Source organism: Colletotrichum karsti (assembly GCF_011947395.1).
Source record: "Colletotrichum karsti strain CkLH20 chromosome Unknown Scaffold5, whole genome shotgun sequence".
Taxonomy (NCBI): domain Eukaryota; kingdom Fungi; phylum Ascomycota; class Sordariomycetes; order Glomerellales; family Glomerellaceae; genus Colletotrichum; species Colletotrichum karsti.
This window is the reverse complement of record NW_024065905.1, coordinates 1,267,704-1,292,045: the sequence shown is the minus strand read 5'-3', so window position 1 is coordinate 1,292,045 and position 24,342 is coordinate 1,267,704. Positions and strand designations below refer to the sequence as shown.

The following is a 24,342-nucleotide window of genomic DNA, read 5'->3' as shown; positions in this document are numbered from 1 at the left end:
TATGAAGCCGGTGAGCTATGCAGCTGCAACGCGTAAATACGTAGCGACAATTGTGAATTGAGAAGTGACATGAAGTAGGCATCGTTTCGGGAAGCCTCAAAGAAAGTTGATATCAAATTCTACGATTAAACCTATTAGTGACACATTATTTACGTGAGTTGATTTCCATCCATCATAGCAGCCTCTGGCTAACCGATCTCAACTATTCAGAGACATCCAATGGAAGCGACCTGGCCCTGACCGCCGCGCGCAACCTGTCCAACGCCCTCCAGTCCTCTTTTCGCATCGGTGAGTTGTCATTGGAAAATCTGGCGATCCATAGCCTTTCGTCACCGCCGTCGTAATTCCAGTACCCGAATCCAGGATAATACTCGCCTTTATCATGCCGAAGTTTCTTCCTCTCTGTTGAGTGGATCCCTACTCCATGGACATATTTTGACGGATCTGGGTGGCCTTCTGGCTTGTACAATCTAGTCATCCCGTCGTCCGCCGTATCACACGGTGGCGGTGTAGGGCAGTCGTAGTTCAAAAACGTCTGTTCTCGATACCGGCCGAATCGGCGCGAGAGACGCGGATCGCGTGTGAACGGCATCAAGTCGGAGCAGTTGGCCTCGGCGACATAATCCATGTAGGCATCAGTCCAGTCGCCGTAGCCCAGTTTGAAAACCTTCAACGACGTCATGCTCTCCCGCCAAGAATTCAACATGTGGTGCCAACATAATCCAAAGGTCGTGTCCTCCAGGTGGCTCTGCGCGAACGCGTCCATTTCGTCCAACGTCGTAGTCATGGACCACTCTGCCGGGTACCCGGATACGTCGAAGCGAGAGTTGGAGTCCATGTCGGGCGCGTAGCTGAATGCTGAATGAAGAATGTTGCATGTGTCAAGATACAACTCCTCGAGTCCTTGACGGGCACCGCCTTCCCTCCCCAGAGACGCGACCCAGTCGATCTGCCACATCTGATTGAATGTGAAGCCTCCGAGAGCCAATACTCTCAAATTCGGGAGGCAGCCCTTCAGCGGATTTCTCGGGTTCGGACTGATTTCTCGCAGGTCGAGTCTTGGGAACCAGCCCCAGTTCGAGGTTCCGTAGAGAGAAAGAGTTGCCAGGTTCCGGGCCATGTCGGGGTGTAGAAACGTGACAGGCAGGTTCGTCATTTGGGGCGAAGGTCTGTTGAAACCAAAGTGCCCGGAATGCTCCAGTTCATCTGGCTTCATCCACAGACTTAATTCGGTCAACTTTGAGGATTGCCTAAACCTTACCAAGGCGTCATCATTTGGGTATCCAGCCATGCCATCTTTGGTAAGCCCGCCAATCCTGAGAGACTGCAGCGGGATCGGAGGCCCGAGGCAATTCTTCCAGTCCTTCCACAACGGGTCATCAAGCAAGTTGAGGCCTTGTGGTGTCCATATACCATTCGCTGGATGCCTCGGGTTGCTGTATGGAAACAGTCGGGCCTGACGGGCCATGTAGTGGTTAGGTCCCGGGTCTAGCTCTTGGAGCTCTTGTTCCTCATCTCCATTGAGACCTTGGCGAATCCAGGGCACCTCTTCATCCGCGCGTTCCAACGCCGAAATATAGTGTCGCATGACGTTTAATGTAAAATGGTACTGAGACTCGCCTTGTTCGCCCGATATACAGTAGATAAGGTGTTGGACGAGTCTGTCCATGGAGTTGTTGTCGTGGAACTTCCCGTGATTTTCGGCCTGAACATCATCCATGAACTGCGTCGTGGTTCCGAAGTAGATGCTTGTCAGGTTTGGGAAGTACCTGATGTACGGCATGATTGCAAGAAGCCTCCACGAGATGAAGTGATCTTGACCAACCCATTCAAACCAAGGGTAAAAGCTGATTTTTTTGACGAGTGGTACGAGGTTCGGCGATCTTGAGACGTGGAAGAGCCGTTCGCAATCCCATTTGTTCTCCAGGCGGAGCTCGGAGAACGCAAGCTCCGTGGCGAGCTCGAACAGCTCCTTGCCAGCTGAGCGAACGGAGAGCTGAGTGGATCGAGAAGCCAAAGAGATGATGTGTTGCTTGATCTCCAAAGGGAGATAGGGAAGACCCCGAGTCTGAGGGCTTTCGTTTGTCGCCATAGTGAGTGGAAGTATAAACAAATAGTTGCGGTTGATGGCCGATGAAACATGCTCGACGCTGGTGTGTTGGAAACCGAGGCATTTTATGGCCTTCAGTAAGAGCAAGGGTCTGCGAAAGGTTACATTTGCCAATTCGCCTGCCTCAAATAACTTCGGCCTCGTTTTCCTCTTTGGACCCGAGGGCGCTGTGCGTAGCGTTTACTGCGGTAGAAAAAGCAATTATTGCGTCTGCGTAGGGGAGAAAACCGGACTTAGGAAGAAGCGACCCTTTCAGCGTGACTCCTGACATCAAGAAAAAGCAACCACTGCCCCTCCTTCGCATGGGTTCACATCGTGGGATCCACTTTATGCTGTTGCATGTGCTGCAGATTGTCACCAATCACCCAAGGATCACGATAAGGTACCTCTGTATGAACTCCAAAATTTCCCCTTTCTTAGACGACATGGCACTTTTTTCTGAAAAGCGAGATGGGCGACTGCTTATTCATCACAAGTCCGTCAAGCCTGAGCTACTGCTCTGGCTTCAATGTCTGCGAGAAAGCAGTCATATGCCTCGATATCTTTTTTCACTGTCTTAGGCTCTAGCTCCTCCATAGATGTCCCCCTGCAAGATCCTTCGATCGGAAAGTATCTTGTCCAAGGATCGTGGCTAGCCAAGCCGTCAGACTTGACATACCGTAGGATGGTGCTGTCTCCTCTGTCCAGCCCATCTGTTTCGACAGGGCGGTTCACACACATTCCAACTCCATATTTGTACTGCGTCACCAGACCTCAGGACAGTCTGTTTTCTTATAGTATGCTTCCAGACTCCAGTCTTGCGTGTTGAACAGATGCGGCAGGCACTTGTATTGCACAAAAGCCTTTTCCTCGTGACGGAGGTATCGCGGGTCGAATAACGGGTCGCTTTTCAAAGGGAGCTGGTCGGGATAGTTCGCCTCAACTATCAACCGGTTGCAATCGCCGTTCCAATCTTCATCCCCCATCGTGAAAACTTTGAGTGATATCGTTGTTTGATTCCAAGAGCTGAGGATACCATGCCTTCGCGAGCTATATTCGACACTCTCTAGGGTCTCGTCTGTGTCATTCGTGACAGATGAGATTGACGCAACTTTGGGCTACTCAGTGTTGTCCACTTTGATCGGCTGGTCATTGTGATCGCATCCAAAGGTCGACTGGCCCGATTGCCGACGGAAATGACAAGCTTCAGTAAGGACAGTGCAGTGGTCGAGGTAGAGCTCTTCCCAGACCATTGCCGCCCTCACTTTTGCCGAGTGACGCAATCCGGTTGACTTGCCACCTCTAAGTGAACGCGAAGCCACCCAACACCAACACCTTAAGCTTGGGCAACCCGCTATCAAGAAAGGTTTGTGTCAGTCGCATAGCGGAAGGTCATGTCAGGGTGTAGGAAGGTGAGAGGCAAGTTCGTCATTTGGGCAGAAGATCCCTTAGAAACCAAGTAGCAAGAGCTTTCCTAACTTTCTTGAATATCTGGCTTCATACACAGATGAAATTCTTTTAACTTTGAGAAATGCTGAATGTCTTGAAGACGCCTTCATCTTAGCACTAGCCTCTGCCATTCTTAGTAAGACCGGGTCATTTGAGTAAGGTCACCAGGTGCCTCGACTCCAGAGGTAAACTCTGGAGGAGGTAAAGGCGGGGTTTAGCCGTTAGCCAATAGCAGCTAGGTTAGCTCCAGCCAATTAGAGGCCTAGAGGCTGGATTGGTTTCCTGTAAAGAAGCGACGGACCTTATTCACAATCTGAATTAAGTTTAGAATTGCGACGAGTCCGGCAGAAGTGCGGCTACCCGGCAGAAGTACGGCCAGCCCGGCATAACTATGGCTAGCCCGGCAGGGGTTGTGCCCAGCGGGCGCCAACTTCACAGCATGATCTATTATTCTTAATATTGGGCGAATTGCCAAGGTGAAGAGATGGTGTGGGTAAGCTGTGCTTGAATCTGAAAGCAGCCCTAGTTACGGTCTTCTCGGCTTCCGGCGTGTAAACGCGAAAGGCGCAAAAGAATACCGAAGAAGCGACCATAATGTCGTTGTGAACACGCAGCAAAGATGATGAGTATTAAAGATTCAATAAGAACCTTTATCTCAGCAATCTTTTCTGTATTTTCAGTCTTAAGACAAAACTCATATTCACTACAAGTTTTCTCAATCATCGACGAGCTTTGAAGCTTAGACATCATGGCTTCTACCACACCTACAAACCTTGCCTTGAGCCTCACCGCGTTCGGTACACCTCCGGCCAAGGTCGAACTTCCCGTGCCACAGGCTTCTGCTGGCACCGTCATCATCCGAAATTTAGCGACATCTCTGACCTCCTATATGCATCTCATCCTGGATGGCAAGCTGCCGCAGCACAACCTGCAGCTCCCTGTCATTCCAAACCCGCCCTGCGTGGGACGCATCCACACCGTCGGCCCGGATGCCGTACGCCTCAAGCCCGGCGACCTTGTCTACATCCTACCAATGGTACAGGCCCGCGATGATCCCACCATCAAGCTTGTTCAGGGTCACATCTGCGGCACAAGTGACGGTGCCTACAAACTCTGGGAAGAGTGGAAGGAAGGTGCACTCCAGCAGTACACCAAGGTTCCTCTGGAAAATTGCATTCTACTCAATGAGAACCGCTTGTGTGGAGAGCTCGGTTACAGCCCTGCGATTCTGCAATCTATTGCAAACTACGCTGTCTCTGCAGGAGCTATCATTGAAGCCGCAAAGCTGAAGCCTGCCGAGACCATCATCATCGGCCCCTCGTCGGGCATGTTCAGCGGTCTAGCCGTTGAGATAGCCCTGGCCCTTGGTGGTAACGTCATTGCCCTCGGGCGAAGCGAGAGCAAGCTCGCGGCGATGAAAAGAAAGATTGGCGCTGATCCAAGCCGTCTGCAGTACGTCGTGATGACCGGAAACGACGAATCAGACTACGAAGCAATTATGCAGCGGACACCGGGCGGGGCCGGAGCTGAGGTCTACAACGATTGGACTCCCGAGGGCAGCGCGGGTGCTTTCTATCTCGCAACTGCAGCTCGCACACTCAAGTTCAACGGTCGCGTCGTGCTGAGCGGCGGCACCACAGCCGGTCTTGAGGGTCTCAGCTATGTTTCAGCAGTCATGAGAAATCTGCAAATTCTTGCCAAGTGGGTTTGCAATCGGGAAACGGTCGAGCAGCTGATTGGTATGGTGACGTGCGGATTACTGAGGATCGGGGTTGAAAGCGGCACTGTTGTGAAGGAATTCACTCTGGATGAAATGATGGAAGCAGTAGCTTACGCTCGGGAGAATGTCGCATGGAGACACTACGCTGTTGTGTGCCCGTAGCTTCATTGTCTCATTGTCACGGGTTAAGCCTCTGCTTCTGGGCGTTCGTTAGTTAAGTAGTTTCTACTTAGCAATGTAACACAAGTATAGGCCAGAAATAGCTGTTCAGTGCCCGCAGCCCTCTGTTCCATGTATTACACTAATGTATCTAGACAATATTCACAATCAACGTCTAGGCTGAATAGGAATTACTTTAGAAGTTTGTAAGGTATGGAAGATAGTACATTGTTAAGTCTAGGCAGCCTGCTATCGATCTTTAGCAATTATAATAAAAGTTAAATAGTTGTTACTACCTAAATCTCTTGGGGCCGTAGAGAGAAATGAAATGTATTTATCCTTCACCCAGCCCATCAACGGCTATCCTTTCGCCAGCTTCCCCCCCCAAAGCAACGATGTATCTGTGATACGCTGCCTCTAAGAAAGTCTTGACGCCCGGAATTATTTTCTGATCATCGAGAGATGACTCGCCAATCCAGGTGAACTTTGTTCGTTCTCCGTCGACGGGATCCAAGGTCATAATACCGTACGACACGACGTCGTCAGCTATTTCAGGATTGAAAACCCCGAAACGAACAGTATGCGTGCCTGGATCAACGGATTCTAGTCTTTCCACCAAAGGCTTCGACGCGCCGTTGTATGAAGTCTCTTGGTTGAACCAGATCGTGCGAATGGAACCAATGCCGTATCCCTGCAGAGAGCATCTGTAGCAACCAGGAAACCAGAGAACCACGTCTCCAAATGAAGACATGATTCCCCAGACATCCCCAATGGGTGCGTCAATAATTCGGGTAATCTTGGCTATTTCCTTCAAGTCGGTGGTCATGGCGCGAAAGGGATCCAATGAAGACCTGGTGGACAGTCAATTCCTCAATCAAGCTTCGGGCTACACGCCGGGAGGCACTGTGATATAACCTGTAGACTTCCATTCGCTCGACTCTGAAGCTGACGCTGGAGTGCTGCTCAGTGTAAAAGGATGGCAAATAGATTGCTGCCTTCGTTGGCTAGAGTAGTAGATAAATAGGTCGCAATGAGTTCCGCCACACGGAGTGACAAGTAGCGGCAAGTAGCGGCTCCAAGCATAAGACTACAACAACTATGCTTTCCGAGGAAAACTTAGACCATAAAGTTGGTTTGATAATAGTCTGTTATTGAGAAGAGACACACATCCGTGCATCCCGGCCTATGTAATCTGGGGTTCATTGCGAGGTACAGTTACTTCAATCTGAGCAATGAAGGCGGGGGATATGATTTCAACGCATTAGCTAATTGCAGCTGAACTTACAGCGTCCCCGTAATTTCAAGGTATGATTGGTATATTGAGTGGGAAACTCGCACACCAACTCGGAAGTCCTCCCATCGCGGGTGTGGCGTTGGAAGTTAGAACTGTGAATTACACGTCTTATTTGTGTCCATAAGTAGGCGCTCTTCCCTGGTTGGCTACACAGCAGGTTCTCGGCATTTCTTACGATTTACAGAGAGCGCTGAGGGCTCAGGTCTATATAAATCGGGCGTGCAATAGATATCGAGTACATACAGAACCGGGTGGCACGCTGTAACCTGCTGGTGCCGTAAGCTGTCAATATAATATGGATGATGGAGTGTCACGGACGCGGGTTTAGCCTTTCGTTTTTCAGGGGCTGGGCCCGTTTGCTTCCGTCACGCATGGAGCTGAATATGACGTTCCAACTGACTACCTCAAGTCTAGTCATTGTAATGGTATAGAATTAGGTTGGCTCGAACTTCCGAATAATTGATTTTTGACCGAACTGTCTGGATGAGAAAGTAGAATTCTCACAGCTGATAGGTCAGCCCAATGCCAGCTTCTTAGGTGCAGTTACCGGTATTACTGCCAGCATGCGATGTTTGAATTCCTTTCGAAGTAGTTAGGTCAGTGAATGAACTCGGTGTGTGATTCCATAGAGCTGGCTATCGTCCGCCGTATGAGTGAGTCTACAGCGAAAATTCATATCAAGGAGTGATTCTAAACAACGACAACGGAGCTGTCATGCGTCGTGCGGCGCAGGCTCTACTAATAGAGCACCGGCAACGTCTGGGTCCTCAACCATCCCGTCGGGATGCCGATGGGTGTGAGACGTTGATAGCCAGGAGAACACCGAGTCGCTCATAATTCAGACGTGTGAGAAAGGATCAAGTCCAGGGTTGATGCTGGTCCCTGCAGTCACTAACCCACATAAAGGCTAGGCGGCATAGTGAAAGCAATACACCGGACGAACGTGGAGCTTCGTTCCATTAGAGCTCCGATCAGCTTCGGCTTTAGCTTTGAATTTGTAAACTGCGATTGGATCAAAGCCGTGTCTGACGTAGCTGGGTCAGGAATGCAGAACGGAACATTTAGCTTTTTTCGACTGGAGTTCCGATCAGTTTCGGCCCTCGGCTTTGAATCTGTCTTGTTTTTCTGGGAATACGGCAGTGTTCGGTTCCACAGCTAAGAGTCATTCATCGGACCATCGGTGTATTTGCACGAATGTGTTGGGGAGTCCTTTGGCATGAGACTGTGGCCTCGGCCTTGTGATTACGTTTCCCGTTCCTAAACCCGTCGTTTCAGAAGATTTGGGCAGGCAATTTTCGGCTCCGGCGAAAAGGTCCAGTAAGACTGCTAAATTTCTGCCGTATTTATATCGAATTAACTCTCCGCGATGGGTAGGCCTCAGGTTGTTTTCTCTTAACACCCAAATCCAACTTGTCAAAAGTCTCCTGGTCAGCATGTCGGTCTCTTCCGAAGCTCTCACCTTCACCCTAGCAGGGTTCATGAGCGGTTTGTTCCAATATCCCATTTCTCCCCTCTGACTCGATAGTTAATAATCTCTGATTACGCCAGGCTATTATTTCAGCGGCGCTTTCGTCTTCATGCCAGCAGTGCAAAAGGCGCCGTCACCTCTGATCGCTCAACAGTGGCGCCGCGCTTGGGACGTCGGCCGTTACGTCGGGAAGATCGTCGTTACTGGCACTGCTGCCAGCTTCGCCTACCTAGCATATGTGGAACCCATGAAGGGTGGAAACCCTCGATTCCTCATGTTTGCTGCGGCGGCGGCCATTGTCGGTGCAATCGTGCCATACACTGTATACGTTTCCTATCCCTACAACGAGGCCATCAACAGACAATTTGGGGCTATGAAAGACGAAGACGGGGACTTGAAGAAGCTTGTTACGGAATGGGGCCGTACCGATTGGAAGAGGTCCTTGCTTGCGTTCGTTGGGACTACTGTTGGGCTCTGTGGTGCGCTGTTTTAGGTTGCGAGGCAACATGTAATCAGCCATGAACATCGCGGGGAGTGTGACAACAACGAGTTAAGCTGCTGTCATACTCCTAAGTCTTCTTCTGTGTATTCAAATAGTCTCTGCCAGTGGCTCTGGATCTGGCCACATGACGCAGGCCGCATCGTTACGTCGATCAACCCGTTTGGCAGAAGCTGAAATTAGTACAGCTAAAAGAGATGCTCCGTTCCTATAAGGTTCCATATCCGCATCTTTCAGTAACAACGCTGAGGTCACCTCAAGATGTGAAGGTGTGACGTAGAGAAAGGAGGCGGGTAGCAGTTGCGTATTCATTTAGTGTAGCCTCAAAAGGGCTATATTCGACCCTGTTGTAAGTATACGGGTTGACGCGATTTGCTTTGTTCGCCTCGCTGAAGATGACAAACGCCGCAGTATGAGAGAACTAGCGGCCAGCGGAGCCGGCGCATCTAATGGCTATTAGCAAAGGCATCTTCTATCGTTATCCCTTGCTGCTTGGGAGGCTCTCAAGGATCGAGATGCGATGGATGACATTTGGTGGAGGATGAAGAAACGTAAATGGTTTCCGATGCTGTGTCTTCTTAGACTCCGCTTGCGGTGACCTCTTACAAACTTTTGCCTACTTGAAGACTTCTGTGATAGTTGAAGGACAGTTGCGATGGCATCTTGAAAGTAACGCGGAAAACGACGCGACAACGCCGCAGCACTTGACTCAACGGGCCGGCAGGTCGGCCCCACATTTGGCACCCCGGGGCGCCGGAACCCAAGAAACCCATGCAACCACGGATATGGATGATGATCCGAAGACACATACTCTCAGTGGTTGCAAAGTTTGTCAGTGAAGCCCTAAGTCTTATCGAATTGCTGTTATGGGGTAATGGGCTGTAGCCCTGTTCTTCTCCTTCCGACTAATGCGTTGTGATCAGTTCCACCTGTCTTCGCTTTGATTGAGCGTGTCATCCTTAGTGCAAGGGCTATGCTAATGTTCTGCCCGAAGGCTTCCACCTATCTTCATGATCCTAATTTTCGATGAGAATTGGGAACGTGGTTTTCGCTGCGTTTGACCTTTGATAAACACAGAAAATTAGCAAATGGGTTTCCTTTGTCTTAAACCATAAAACCCACCGCTCTTAAGCATTCCACATTAAATGCAATACGCTATACAATATAATATAGCTACCCTTATAATCTAGCTATTAATATTATCTTATTATACCTAATAAGTATATATTTAATATTTAATATTCTAAAAGAATAAAACTCTATTTTAATAAGCTTCTTAATATACTTAATAATATAAATAGCTTTACTCTTAAGGTTAGAGGGAATAAAACCTTACTAAGGGATATTAATCTATAAGAGATTATCCCTTTTACTATTAAGATTATATTATAAGCTTTATTCTTTTATTTATCTATTTAAAATATTATTTTATATCCCTTATTTTATATTAACCCTTATTATTATTATTTTTAGTATAACTTTAAGCTTTAACTCTCTTTAATCCCTTAATACCTTTAAGAATAATATCTCCTTCTATTTAAACTATATTAATAATATTCTTTTTATATATTATATTAATAAGAATATTATAATAGATATTATCTTTTTAAAGAAATAAATAATTTAGTAATAATATATAGGTTATATAATATTATAATAATATTTAAACTTATTTATAGCTTAAATAGTAACTAAAATAGAGTATAAACTATTATTAATCTTTAGTATATTATAATATAATAAGCTATATAATAATATAGAGTTTAGCCTACTTAATATCCTAATAATAATAGGATAGTATATAGAGGTACTAATTAGGATCTAGATGTATTAAATATAAAGTTGGTAGTTTTAGATATATTAGGTATAATTAAGCTTAAATTAATCCTTATTATTAAATAATAGCGCTAATATAGGAAAGGTAATATATAATTAAGTATTCTATATGTCGATCTCCAGGTGGAATGATTCATTGGTCGAGCCAATCATTCTCATGCCTAATACGAGAAACGGTTAGCGCTGCTCAGGGGCATTGTAATCCTACCCAAGCTTGCGCTTAGCCGGCCGGCCGCTAAGACTATTCGGGAACCATTCTGCGCCCAACTATCGTGGCATCGGACTTGGAGGCTTAGGATCGTATTGGACTTGCAGTATGGCCTAGATCTCGTGAAATCAGATATGCTTCCACAGCCGTCTATGATGCATTCAGATCTCGGCGTTCTCTAAACCCGATGAGGCCGTTTGAGACGCCAGCCCATTTTCTGGAGTATTTAAGTAGGACCTATTTCCCTTCAAAGCTCCAACGATTTCACATTATACACGTCTCAATCTTCCCAACTAATAAGTTCATACCATATCTAAGTTCAACTATCGATCATGCCTTCCAACAGAGCTGCGTGGCTTACCGCCAAGAAGCAAAAACCCCTCGAAGTCAGACCTGCTCCGTACACCCCTCCAGGAGACGACGAGATCGTCATCAAGAACCGCACCGTCGCCATCAATCCGGTCGACTGCTTCAAACAGGAAGCCGGTGACATTCTTTACGGCTGGGTCAAGTACCCTTGCGTTCTGGGAAACGACGTTGCCGGTGAAGTTGTTGAAGTCGGCCCAGGGGCCGCCGCCAAACGCTTCAAGATCGGCGACCGTGTTCTTGGCCACGCCGTTGGCCTCGACAAACGATGCAACAAGGCCTCTGAAGGTGGCTTCCAGGAATTTGTCGTCTTGAGGTCCAAGCTCACTACTCCGATTCCCGACTCTATGAGCTTTGAAGAGGCTTGCGTCATTCCCCTCGGAGCATCGACTGCCGCCTGCGGGTTGTTCATGAAAGACTTTCTGGGATTGCAACATCCACATGTCGACTCCAAGCCCAACGGTGAAATACTTTTGGTCTGGGGCGGCTCTACTAGCGTCGGTTGCAACGCCATTCAACTTGCCATCGGGGCTGGCTATGAAGTTATCACAACAGCTTCGCCCAAGAACTTCGACTACCTCAAGTCGCTCGGCGCGAAGGAGGCTTTTGACTACCGGAGCCCAACTGTCGTACAGGACATCATCGCCACTTTTCGGAATCGGATCTCGGCAGGAGCCATAGCCATTGGCGCAGGATCAATGATTCCCTGTGTTGAGGTTGTGGCGGCTTCCAAGGGACGGAAGTTTGTCGCGCAAGCCAGTGTTGCCGGGTCAGGAAAGCCACCTGCAAACGCGAGTGAGTTGCTGTCGACTATCTGGTCGGTAACTTGTGAGTCGCTTGTGGTCTTTGTGAAGAGTAAGTGGCACGGAGTGGCGAACAAGTTCATTTGGGGCAGCGATGTCATGGCAAACGAGGTGGGAGAAGCTGTTTACCGTGATTTCCTACCAGAGGCGTTGGAAAACGGGAAGTATATTGCTGCACCGAAGCCGCAAGTTATTGGCACTGGGCTGGAGTTGGTTCAAGAGGGGTTCGACCGCCTCATGCGAGGAGTCTCTGCGGCGAAGATTGTTATAACTTTGTAGGTGATGTGCCCTCGTAACGTAATCAATCCTATTGCTCTTTCTTTTCAAACCTACACCAAATGATAAGTACGTTCAACGCGAAAGATCATACGCAATATTGTTGCAGTGTTGAAGAGAAAGAGAAAAATACCAAGTTCAATGGTGTGCAAAGACTTAAAGGAAGCCCAGTCTCAAAACCTGCACACGGCCTTCTATTATGGTAAGCTGGAACCAGCTGTCATCGCTTAAAATTACCTGTCCGGTAGCATTCAGAGCAGTTGGGAGCGTTCATTCGCACGCTAAGTCATGTAAATTACAAAATAGTTGCTAACTCTTAGATATCACTACTTAGAACTAGTTCAGTAGGAAAGGAACATGAAGTGGTTTGAAATTGAAGCCGAATGGGAGTGGCTGGTGGAACGCAACCTGTATCTTCCAACGGGAACATTTACACCCTCAACCCGAGTCGCCCAATCCTTCTTGTTTGCGGGCGTACTGGTTTGTGTGTTGCCGCAGGTGGGCTGCCAGGCCTTGGTGAAGGACGAGGGCTTTTCTTCTGACACACCGCTGGACTGTTGAGGAGAGGGCAAACACGCTGGTCGTACTTCGGTACAGCAGTCTGCTGATCGCGATTGGCACTCTGAGTGTCGATGGCCTTCGCAGACTTTTGGCTTTCCACTGCTGAAATGGCGTTGCCAATTCGGCAAGGGCTATCACACACGCATTGAAACTCAGGCACTTTCCCACAGGAGACCTGCCTTGCTTGTTGGGGCATGCCACCGTTGGTGCAGGTCTGACCGCCGATATCAGAAGAACAAAGCTGCGGTATCACGAGTAGGCTGCTTCGCGGACCAAACTGATCCATCCCGGCGGGAAGGCCCTCGTTAGACAGCGGATCGTAGTCGACAGTGAATGTCGCGGCGGGCTTTGGCCCAGGCACAGCGACGGCGGATGATTTGGGAGGGGGGTTGGAAGGTTTAGTTCCCCGGCGTGATGCGTAGCCAGTCGAGCCCTCGACACAAAGGCTGGAGTCCTGGAAGGCGGCGTGGGCGACGTCATGCCAAAGAGCCGACATATTGTAAACATTATCGAGAGTGAAATACAACCTGCACTCCGCCGCCATGTAGCGGAACTGGAGAGGCATTGTCAAGTCATCCGCGCGTAACTGATCGCGAAGGTTCAACCCGGCGTAGATGACATACATGCCAGTATCAGTTCTTGTCGCTGGTAGCCTGGCTTTGGCGGTCTCGTCAAGGTCTCCAACCCAAGAGAAGTCCACGTCCAAGTCGATATTGGAGTATGAGCGGACCCCACGAGAGCCGCTTGCTGCCTGCATCGGGCCGGGGCTCGGGGCGCCGCCCACGACGACAGTACGGGCGCCAGCTTGGGTGGTTGCGAGCTCCAGGAACATGGCGCACGCCGAGGAGCAGGTTCCGTCCGTCAGCTGGGTAGTGAATGGTTAGTTTAATGACAATCTGTCGGGTGCTGAGCTCGACTTACGATTACGACGTTCTCGGGATCCCAATTCGCTTCTCTTGCCGTTTCGTTTTCGTCAAGAAGGCTGCTGAAAACCCAGCCATCAAATGCTGCAGCTTGAAAGGTTGGATTCTTGAGATCGTATTTCTCCTAGGCGCAGGGTCAATGAGCAAGACCAACTTGTTGTTGAACATGGATATAAACTTACTACCAGGGAAAAGTCGTCACCATGCTGCTGTCGGGGACCTTCATACTCCTCCCACGAGGTGAAGTTGCGACCCGTCTCAGCATTAAGCCGCGTTGTGATTACCCATTCATCTGCTGTGAGAGCCAGAGTAATGTCTTCATATTCCTCGGTGCTGTTTGCCAGTTCTTGGTAGATGCTTGTTGTTGCTGATCCTAGAACGTTGCCCAACTCATGGCTGCGGCGTTGGCTTTGCACGACTGGGTCGATAGCGGGGAAAAGCTCTCCAAAGAGAAGCAATGCGATGCCAGTTGACCCCCCGTAGTTCTTTTGAATATCGACTATGATGTGCGTGAGATTTCTTGTTTTGGCTTCATGTATGAAGTCTGCGAGCGATTGACTGAAGTTGCCGATGTCCCAGCCGTATTGATCGAAATGAGGAATGCTGATGACTCCAGTCGAGATGTCGTTGTAGAAGTATCCCGTGATGACACCTCCGTCTAAACCTAGATTGAGTTGCGCAATATCCGGGTTGCTTGGAAAAGCACCGTAGCTGTCAAATTCCCAACTGGTTTGTACTTGGGTGTTGTTCGTGTTGGTTCCATCAGTTGGCAATGTCGTGTTTACTGCATCCGGCGAATCATCGATTGGTGTCCCTCCGAAAGATGGAGGCAATGGAACGTCTTTGTAAGAAGAAGGCAGCAGGCCGAGAACGAAGAAGTTGTAGAAGTCCCCACCTGTTGTCAGTGGACCGGTGAAATCTGTGTTTTTGTAGATCGCGAGCCAAGAGGTTTTCTCGACAGGCTTGCTGGCGTCTTCAAAGGTGAAATTGAGAGAGTTGCCGGGATAGAATGTTGTGGCGCCGGAAAAGATACTAGAAGCACCTCCAAGGATGTCTTGAACCGGGCTGTCCATGAGTTGGTTCCAGTCTGCATGAGGCTCGACCATTCCAAAAGCCTGCAGGGCGGCAAAATTGGTCAGGTACTGTATGACCGGTTCTCCATTGATGTGAGTGATGGCCGAAATCGCGGTCGCGTTGGTATTGTCTCGGCGTTTGATAACGTCATCTGGTGTAAACGGCAGGTTAGTGATCCAGTATGTCTGTGCTTGGGCCATGATGAGAGCTACCTGCGAAGTAAATCTTGGGCGTTTCCTTGCCATCCAGAGATGCCGTGACAAGCGGGAATGGGCTCGCGAAAGAGAAAGCTGAGAGAACGCCGGCATGCAAATCAACATGTGCGTCATGCATGGAGTACACCAGGTGCTGGAGCGCTGCCTCGAAGTCGTACTGATTGTTGAAGACACCCGCCTGAACATCGTGCTTGAGATCTTCCAAACCTTTCGGAAGATCGAACGCGGGCTGTTGGTAACCATCTGGGGGACTCCTAAGGTGGTTCAAGGTGCTATGAAACTGCATCGTGGTGTTGTAGTAGTCGATGAATCGAAGTGCCATGGGTGCGTGGAATGGCACACTGATGAGGCACTCATATGCCTCGACGGCAAAGAACACACGTTGTCCTTCCAGTCTGGTGTCAGTATCAACGGTGCAGAACATTCAGCACTTTAGCCTTACCAGCATTGACAGCATCGATAAGTTGTCCACACATTGGCTTTTGTTCAGACCCATCTTCCCTTCGTAAAGACTGTTTCGGCGAATGCAACAGCCGCCCAAGAGCTAAACTGGTGCAAAGGCTGAGTAGCACTGTGAGACGTGCGAGCAGCATTGTGGATGTGAAAAGAATGTCTGGTGTCAATGAATGAACAAGTTGCTAAACGAATGACTTGATAAGGAATGACAGTGAAGAAACAGGATGCTTCAATATCCGCTTTTACCAGTAGGGTAATGACAGACGTTGAGGTGCGTTGTGCAGTTGTTTTGTCTTTCTAACTTCCAAATTTAAGGGGAAGTCAGATCAGAAGTTGCAATTTTCTCCGCCGCCAGGTCACCGCCAGGTGACCGTCTCTCAACTGCTTTCTGCCCGGCGCCACTGGCTGGGTTCATCAGGCTGTGACTGTTGCTCTCGAGACCCGTCCTCCTCCTCAGTTATTTTAAACAGCAGGCTGAGCTTGGAACGTGTGTGATTAATCTATTTCTCCTGGTTCCGGCTGCGTCTTGGCTATCCTATTTGCTGACCACAAGGCTTTCCATGAGCACCGATTACATCTGCTGGCATCTCACGATTTGAGTGACTTTAATCGCCCGCCACAGACTACAGAATCAAGGTAACTTCGGCGTACTTCTGTTTTGGAGGTTCGCAGATTTTGGGCCCTTTAACTACATTACAAGCTTTCTGACCGCAATTCAGCAGAGCTAGCTTATTTTTCTTCCCCTCGTTCTTCGGACAAGGATGTTGTTTTGGGTCGAGTATGCGGCTTTGCCTGTTGTAATGAGATGACTTGCTGTTGCTCATCATGATTGGTAGCCTGATCGGGGTTACATGGAGCGTAGCCATCGTATTCCTCGGGTGCCATTAATGCCAAGGCCGTCAGATTTTAGGAATAGTTGACAGAAGTATACCTAGTGGAACTCGTGCTACCCTAGACATTCAACTCCCTTGAGATGCATGGTGGTGCTAATCCTGGCGGGTTTCGCGAGTCTATCGTTGGATGGATGATATCTTCGCCTCGTACGAGATCCATTTTTAAAAAGACCATGCATGACATGCCTGTATCGTGGGTGGCATCTGAAAATTACCCCTGACGCCACCTGTTTCCGTGCCGTCGTTGTGGTGTAGGCCATGATCAGAGTATTGGCTAGCCTGCTCGAAAATTAGCCCGCACAAAGGGTGCTCATCGAGAATCAGGCTGTGCTGGCTCTTCCATGAGGCCCAACAACGCCTGTCACTTTGGTGATTGCCATAACGATCAATCTTTTGCGATACGAGCTACTCGTCCTCCCTCCTCGTTGCAGTGAAGAGGTAGCCCAGCGCATGTGGGAGTACACCAGGAGCATCTCGTCAACTCAACTCGTTCTCTTCCTTCCACGATTCAGATGTTTTCAGACTGCTTTCACGATCAAAGAAATGAAGAAACTACACCGTGTCGTGCGAAGTCTGTTTGGGCAGCGCAGCGATCTTCATTTCGCCTTGAGCGACAGACTTGAGCCCGCGGCGGATTCGTGGGAGACCCTTTGGAAGGGATATTTTGAGAGCAATATCGTCACAAGCTGGCTACGATACGATAGCGAGTGGGTTTTGCGGTGTGTCGGAGGGCCCGGTTCTGGAAAGGTAAGGGCTTCACTTCTTCAATCTTGTCCCCAATCATCAACGTTAGAACCGCAACGAGACCTCGTATTTAGGTATCAAAAGCTTTCAAAGTAGCAAGACTGGTCGATTTGAGTTTCTACACGCTGACATTGAATTTCTCACTTCAGACATCCTTTGCGGCTTCAATGGCTAGATGGTTAGAGAATCATGATGACTTCTCTGGGCCAGTCGTCACTATTTCTATCCGGCATGATGTGACGTCAAGCGAAACAGCATTCCTTGAAGACTTTTTCACCAGTATCTTCCACCAGCTATGCGCCAAGGACACAGAAGTCCTCATGGATTCAGAGTACATAACAATGTACCAACAGTATCTTGAATCTTGTCAACAAGGTCATCGCGACGCAAGGCGCATTCAATGGATACAAGAAGCGCTTTACCTGAGACTCGAAACCCTTGAACAGAAGTATCTAGTCATAGATGGCTTTGACCGATGCAGCCCTGCTCTCGCTCTGCTTTTTGAAGACGAAGTGGTGCGGTTGACGTCCACGGGACTCAAGGTGTTTCTAACGTCGCGAGTTCAGTACCTCGAAGGTTTGCCACAGTTCCCGCGGTGTGATTCCTGTATCATGAAACACGGAAGTTCACAGCTCCTTCGAGTCTATTGGAGCTGCGAGACGTGCGAGGAAACGAAATCGGAACGGGGAGACATCTATATGTACATTCTCTGCGGAGACTGTAAGGACGATAAGGAAACATGTGAGAAATGGTGAGTGACCAAGCCAAATACTTTGCTTTTCTTTTCTTCACGCCTCCACCTGAATCTTGCGCATCAATCCTACGAGACGCAGCGCTTGTGTATCTTGCACATGTTTATTCAGCTGTCTCAAACGAGTTGCGAACTAGGCTGACATTTGACTTTAATCTGAAGCCATGATTCCGGCAGGTTCATCCATCCTTTCAATCACGTTGAACTTTATTTAGATCAACAAGGACGCGCCGTTCAACAATTCATTGACCAGGACCTCGAGACCGAACACGGAGATCTTGGTCTGAATAGCCTTTGTCCGAATAAGCCCCCACACTCCAAGCTGGGTCGAGAACTGACGTCCACTCGAAACCACGACGCTGTCTCGAAATTACGACGAAGTATCGTCGAACAAGCAGAGGGGAACATAAGTCTCGCGCGACTCCGCCTCGACAATGTACACCAATTGCAAGCAGCGGATGGCATTCTCTTGCCTCCTGGAGATGCCTTGCCGCCTAACATTGTGTCATTCTTTAACTCCGGCATGCAGTGTATCAAGGACGACATGCCCGAACGGCGAGATTTAGCATTCAAGATTATTGCAGCGGTGACACACTACAAGTATGGGCAATGCCTGCGGTATGACATTCTTGACAAGCTTCTCCAGAACCCAACAAAAACGAATGCGAGACATCGGCCAAATAGGACGCAGTCGGAACCAATAATGTCACATAATACAGGCTCTGAGAGAGACATGCAACGATTCTCGGCCTATGTGCCACATAGAAGCCTCGAGGAAATGCTTCGAGCAGCTCGCGGCTTTGTGGCCCTGCATATAGGGCCTGGGCAGACACGATCACTCAAGGCTTACTGCGAGGCGTTCCATGTCTATGCCGAGGAGGATTACAACGAGTCATTAGTATGGGCAAGATCGCAGCTCGACTTCGATAGTGTCTTACTTGATGAAAATGGTTCGTTGATGGACTTTGGTAAATCGATCAAGCGCTCGGAGACCCTGAAGACCCCGGAACGCCCCCGGGAGGAAATCGCACCTGAATCTTTGCAGTTCAGTAGATCTAAGTTTGAGGAGCCTCAACCCGGTGAGCCTGGCAAACTGGGCAGGTCGAAGACTCTAGCATTTGCATGAAAACGACTCCGCGGGCAGGATTTATCAGACATTCATTATCAGGAGCAATTTTAAATTTTGCACATTGACTTTTTAAACTGTCATACGTATTGCTGCGGTCATAGTGTGCTAGTCATAAGCCGCCAAACTGTTGATAAAGATTCCACACCCGTCCCGACGCCTATCCCTAAACGGACGAGACTGGCTAGGAATATGTGAATGAGAATTACGAGATGCCGAATAAAGTCACCGGGGAAAGGAAAAAAAGAAAACAAAAGAGGAGGGTTGCTATACCAATTGGAACTCATGAGAGAACAGCATGTAGCTAGCCATGGGAGTAATTACCTGTATTGGCCCACCAACTCACATGGGAAGCGAGTCTGCAAACTGAGTTATTGGCCAGCAGTGTGCTCAAGCGCCTTGCTGGTCAGCCGAAGTTCCTCATTTGCCGTTTATTTACATGGTTGCTAATAATGGATCATAAATGAAACATGAGGTCCAATGGAAGTCTTCAGTTTGCGTGGCCTGCTGTCAGCCCGCAGATGTACTTTGCGGCCATTGATTTAAATTGGATCCCACATCATCTCCTTCCACACCCATTGAACCTGTGCCTACCGTGCCTGTATTTGTTCAGCTCGAGGCAACCCGAACATCGAAACACGACAAACTAGAATCGGCGGCGATGGCGTCTGTTTCCCAACATCAGGGCTACTAGCAATTTCACCAACCACACGGGCGACAATGAACATTTGCAGCTTCTGCCAACGAGAAGTCTTGGAGTCAAAGACGTGCTGGGGTTATCATCACTCCAGTGAAGCCGAATTTCAAGATGCGGCAGATTCAGGCTGCGTCTTTTGCGCCAGACTAGCGGTTCCACTGGAAGATTTGCAGCCCTGGTTCGACAACGGAAATGTCAACAACACTGCGGCTCTATACAGATGGAACATCAGGCAAGCTGCCTCAAACAGAGAAACCACAAGCTATATTTCGATTACGTTCCGGCCAGTCCCAGGTCGGATGGTTGGGGAAGAAAACAGTGAAGATCTTCCAGAAGTCCGGTTCGATCTGTTCCCCGAAAAAGGTGAGAGACTTGTTCGTTAACCTTCCAATATGAAACTCTAATTTGGGACTAGATCTGGGTGCCTTGCCCGACAAGAAATCTCTGGGACTTACCACCAGTTCTGTATCATCTCTTTCGCAGATGGAACGTTGGTTGCGCGACTGCAGTGCCAACCATCCGAAATGCACCAAGCGGCATGGCACCCAAGACTTTATCCCAACACGAGTTCTAGATGTTGGCCTTCCAGGAGGTGTTTGGCCGCCATCTCATGTCCCAGTTGTCGAGACTGACAAAAAGGGCGTGATTGGGCCATACATGACACTGAGTCACAGATGGGGCGAGAACGACTTCGTGCAACTGAAGAAAAGCAATTTCGACAGGTTTACTGGTAACGGCGATAATGAAGGGATCCCATGGGATGAAATTTGCAGCAATCGGAACTTTGAGGAGGCACTGAAGCTTACTCATGATCTACGCCAACGTTATATCTGGATTGACTCTGTTTGTATCATTCAGGACGACCCCAAAGATTGGGCAGTGGAAGCAAGGCGCATGCATAAAGTCTACCGCAATTCATTTTGCAATCTTGCAGCTGCTGTCTCAGAAGCTTCCACCCGGGGACTCTTTCGCCAACGGTCATCGGATATCGCACCTGTTTCTTATACCGCAAGAGGTTTCTCTCCAAGGTTCGGCGACAGAAGCTGGATAGTATTTCCTTCAGACCTTTGGAACAAGGACCTCCTAGAAAGCCGTCTTTATACTCGAGGATGGGTCTTCCAAGGTAAGCGTTCTGCCCGCTGATAGTTTAAAGGAAACGTCTAAGAAGGAAAAAGAGCGCATGCTTTCCCCGCGTCTCCTCCAGTTCTGTCACGATCAGATTTTCTGGGACTGTGCAACCATCTCTGCTTGCGAGACTCTTCCATATGGCCTCCCTCTCTCCCTCGACACCACGGCCTCGATAGACCGATATTGGCGCCTTCGCCTTCAGGACTCTACCGTAGCCGTTGATATGCTTGTCAACACCTCCGAAAGCTCCCTTGAAAGGTTTTGGGAAAGAGCAGTTCGTACGTACACTAGCTGCGATATTACGAAGTTCACAACAGACAGAGACGCTGCCATTTGGGGCATCGCGAAACTTGTTCGCGATGCTCTCGGTGAAGAGTATGCGCATGGGCTGTGGTCAAGGCGAATAGGGGAACAGCTCCTATGGCGCGTTGCGAGTCGAAGGGTGGTACGCCGTCCAGAAGACTTGGAAAATCGCTCACCATTCTGGTCATGGATTCGGATGAAGGGCACGATCCAACTACCCCCAAGGTTCCTTGGATTCCCTGATCAGCATCATTTCTACGCCGCAACGAATCACGAAGGCGGATCCATCAAATTTCAGTTTCGGAATGTGCTTTGGGGTCGAGTCAAGAGAGAAGCCAAGAGCAAGTGGTCTGAGGAAGTTGCCATTATGAACAAGAAGCTTGATGATTTGGGCACGGCGCGTGCAACGGTTCCGGTGACACCTATTCCTCAAGACCACCCAGAAGCCTCAACTGAACTTTCGCAAACCAAGAAGAGAACAGTCGAGGGCACTTCAATCGCTCATGCGGAGACTGCGCTCGCTGTCATGCTATACTGCGGACTAGTATGGGTCAGAGGTGTCATTTACACCTTATTTTACTGGTTTTTGCACTGGATGTACCAAACGGAAGTCGAGGGCACTGATGACCCAGATATCGGCGGCAGAACGAACCCTGACAAACCATCTCAGCTTACTTCGACAAACATTCTGGTACAGGGACACATATGCAAAGGCGGGATTCGTGCTGCTGCTGAGGAACAGACGTGGGAATTCGTCATTGACGGAGTCAACCGTGAGACGGCAGTCATAGAGGCATATCCTGACTTTCAGCCTTCACAAAAAGAAGCCACTGGTGAATCTGAGTTTCTTTTGCTCGCTGCCACAAAGGTTTACATCGATGAGCACGGCATAAAGTGGGCAGACGTACAGCATCTCGAGGATGAAGAGGTTAATGACATGCGTGTAGAGTATGGTGGGTCGGGCATTCTAGTCGAAAGGGTGGAGGAAAGCCCGGATTGTTTGAGAAGGGTTGGCGTCGTGGCGTTTCGGCAACTTGACAGACAGGACTGGTGTTGTTTCCGCAAGGCTTGTGGAGATGAACAAGATGTAACTAGATCTGAACTCGACGTTGGAAGGGGCAAGAAGGTATGGCTTGTTTGAATTGATTGATTGAGTTGTCCGTTCTCATTATGTTGCGTTGACGTCAGGCTTGCTAAACGTTTTTGGCCAATGGTGTGGGTTTCACTCTTTTATGGAAGCAGGTGTATGTCGCTTCACTATTATTCTTCCTGGTCAAATTCTTGAGCAGAGAATATGAATCGTGTCACAAGGGTATCAGTAGGAATAAGGAGGAGTACAAAGGAATCATGGAAGCAGCAAGGAGTAATTGCAAGAAAAATGAATAAGTCCCGACGAGTGCGTTGCCTGCCGTGGTGAGACGTTGCGCAAAAACACTGGATTTACGTAAACACAGCGTATTTTCCTTCTCTGGTATTATTGAGGCGTTTTTCGATAAAGTTTACCCCGAGATTGACTACTCTGAGGGCCGGGATTAATGCTCTGTCCAATGATACTATCAATCATTGAGGCGGTGACGGAGCAATCCAGAAGTATGGCACGTTGCAGGGGCTACCTTGTGTTAAGGTTTATCAACAGATGAACTCCACGCAGATCAGCGATAGATAAGACGACGAGAGTAATCGCGTAACAATCAGAGGGTTCGCGACTCATGAATACTTTCCACAAGAGGCTTCGTAGATCCACATGAAGTCCAGTGGCCCGCTCTATGCAATGTCGGCATTCAGGAAAGGTCGGGGATACAAGCTTTTGCTGCCGGCACAACCAAACCTGGAGCTTGGCATACCGGTATCCTTCGCCCAGAACCAGTATGTAAATCACTCTGTCTACCGTTTCCCATGTGCCACACTGCTTTTCTCGTACTTCTGATGTCTTGAGTGCTGGGTTCGAGCATTGCTTTCCGGGCACCCCTCATCGCTCCCCGCGTTGATATGGAGATTGATGCAGGTTCGGTGTGGCACGGCCGGGGTAGCCATGTCATCGTAGACAGTCACTGCCAAGGCCTGACTCGTGATAGAGAAGAGTGATAACACATGAGCCCCTATCAGGCAAATCGGCATTTCATATTTCACGCGTCTCCCGCTTTATTATGTCTTTGCGGTCTGTCCACTTCAGTCGAGATTCAGCGGACTAAGTTACAAACCTTGTGATTTCAAAATGGCACCCGGAAGACAAGTACAGACGACCATCAACTACTTCGATGACCCTGGTGTTCCTTTGGTGCCAATGGTCATCGGAGGGTAAGTCTCCATGCACACAAACGGCATCGCCCGAAAGCTAATTCAGTTTGTCCAGACCGACGCCCGGAAAACCCCAGCCGAAGGTTGCCATCCCGACTACCATCACCGACATAACCGGAAGGGAAGACGAGTTCACTCTTGACGTTCAAGGATTTCACTATGTCAAACATGAGAGTCAGGTGACGAACTGGGATGATGACGAAGAGATCAAGCGTGTCAACTACCCGGAGATGGAGAAGCTGTGCCGGAAGGTGCTGTCTGAGACCAAGGATCTGTAAGCTGCTCTCCTTGGCGATGTGAATCCCTTGACATCGGACGCATTAATGTTTCATCTAACACCTGTAGTCCCGAACCGTCGTTGGTACATATTATGACACACATCATTCGCCGTGGGCCCAAAGACGGCGACGGTCCCAAGGGTCCTGCACCACTGTACGGTGTTCATGTAGACCAGTCGTTCAATGCTGCCGAGGGAGTTGCCCAGAGATGGCTAGGCGACAGGGCGGAAGAGTTACTCAAGAAGCCTCGTTACCAAATCATCAACGTGAGTAATATGCCCTTGGGCATTGTTTCTTGGCTAACATAATACAGATGTGGCGACCGATTCGTCCCATCACTCGGGATCCTTTCGCCGTATCCGACGCTCGGTCGATCCCGGATTCGGACTTGGTTTTCGTGCCAGTCCGTTTCCCGGACCACGACACGGAGGCAGTCGAGGTGCGGCCACCGACGGATTCACCGCACAAGTGGTACTTCAGGGACAAACAGCAGCCCGACGACGTGCTGTTTTTCAAGCAGGTCGACTCAAGCAGGAAACCCGGAGTACCCAGGAGAGTACCGCATTGTGCTTTCAAAGACACCGAGCTTCCTGAAGGTGCGGGCGAGCCGAGAGTGAGCATTGAAGTCAGAGCATTCGTATTTTACGATGAGGAGTGATCATTGAAGAATTCCGAATATAAAGACTACATAGATACAGGAGAGCCCACTAATCAATAGAGTCCTTCAT

At 49.1% G+C, this 24,342-nt stretch overlaps 6 protein-coding genes across 6 annotated transcripts; 4 read left to right on the top strand and 2 right to left on the bottom strand.

The window, feature by feature from the left end:
- Positions 1-202: 202 nt before the first annotated feature.
- Positions 203-2,092, bottom strand: CkaCkLH20_02392 (uncharacterized protein; the record flags this gene model as incomplete). Its single annotated transcript, XM_038885111.1, has 1 exon — positions 203-2,092. The coding sequence occupies one exon, from the start codon at positions 2,090-2,092 to the stop codon at positions 203-205; it is 1,890 nt and encodes a 629-aa protein (XP_038749899.1).
- Positions 2,093-4,286: 2,194 nt separating this feature from the next.
- On the top strand, positions 4,287-5,420 carry CkaCkLH20_02391 (uncharacterized protein; the record flags this gene model as incomplete). Its single annotated transcript, XM_038885110.1, has 1 exon — positions 4,287-5,420. The coding sequence occupies one exon, from the start codon at positions 4,287-4,289 to the stop codon at positions 5,418-5,420; it is 1,134 nt and encodes a 377-aa protein (XP_038749898.1).
- A 2,724-nt stretch (positions 5,421-8,144) lies between these two features.
- CkaCkLH20_02390 (uncharacterized protein) lies at positions 8,145-8,672 on the top strand (the record flags this gene model as incomplete). Its single annotated transcript, XM_038885109.1, has 2 exons — positions 8,145-8,196; positions 8,260-8,672. The coding sequence occupies 2 exons, from the start codon at positions 8,145-8,147 to the stop codon at positions 8,670-8,672; spliced, it is 465 nt and encodes a 154-aa protein (XP_038749897.1).
- Positions 8,673-11,054: 2,382 nt separating this feature from the next.
- Positions 11,055-12,170, top strand: CkaCkLH20_02389 (zinc-binding dehydrogenase; the record flags this gene model as incomplete). The annotated part of the gene is made up of 1 exon (XM_038885108.1): positions 11,055-12,170. One exon carries the CDS (start codon positions 11,055-11,057, stop codon positions 12,168-12,170), a length of 1,116 nt encoding a protein of 371 aa, XP_038749896.1.
- Positions 12,171-12,880: 710 nt separating this feature from the next.
- CkaCkLH20_02388 (peptidase S41 family protein) lies at positions 12,881-15,416 on the bottom strand (the record flags this gene model as incomplete). The annotated part of the gene is made up of 6 exons (XM_038885107.1): positions 12,881-12,942; positions 13,002-13,593; positions 13,650-13,775; positions 13,834-14,876; positions 14,938-15,327; positions 15,383-15,416. 6 exons carry the CDS (start codon positions 15,414-15,416, stop codon positions 12,881-12,883), a joined length of 2,247 nt encoding a protein of 748 aa, XP_038749895.1.
- A 7,837-nt stretch (positions 15,417-23,253) lies between these two features.
- CkaCkLH20_02387 (catalyzes late reaction in the cephamycin biosynthetic pathway) lies at positions 23,254-24,272 on the top strand (the record flags this gene model as incomplete). Its single annotated transcript, XM_038885106.1, has 4 exons — positions 23,254-23,336; positions 23,392-23,610; positions 23,682-23,880; positions 23,928-24,272. 4 exons carry the CDS (start codon positions 23,254-23,256, stop codon positions 24,270-24,272), a joined length of 846 nt encoding a protein of 281 aa, XP_038749894.1.
- Positions 24,273-24,342: the final 70 nt, after the last annotated feature.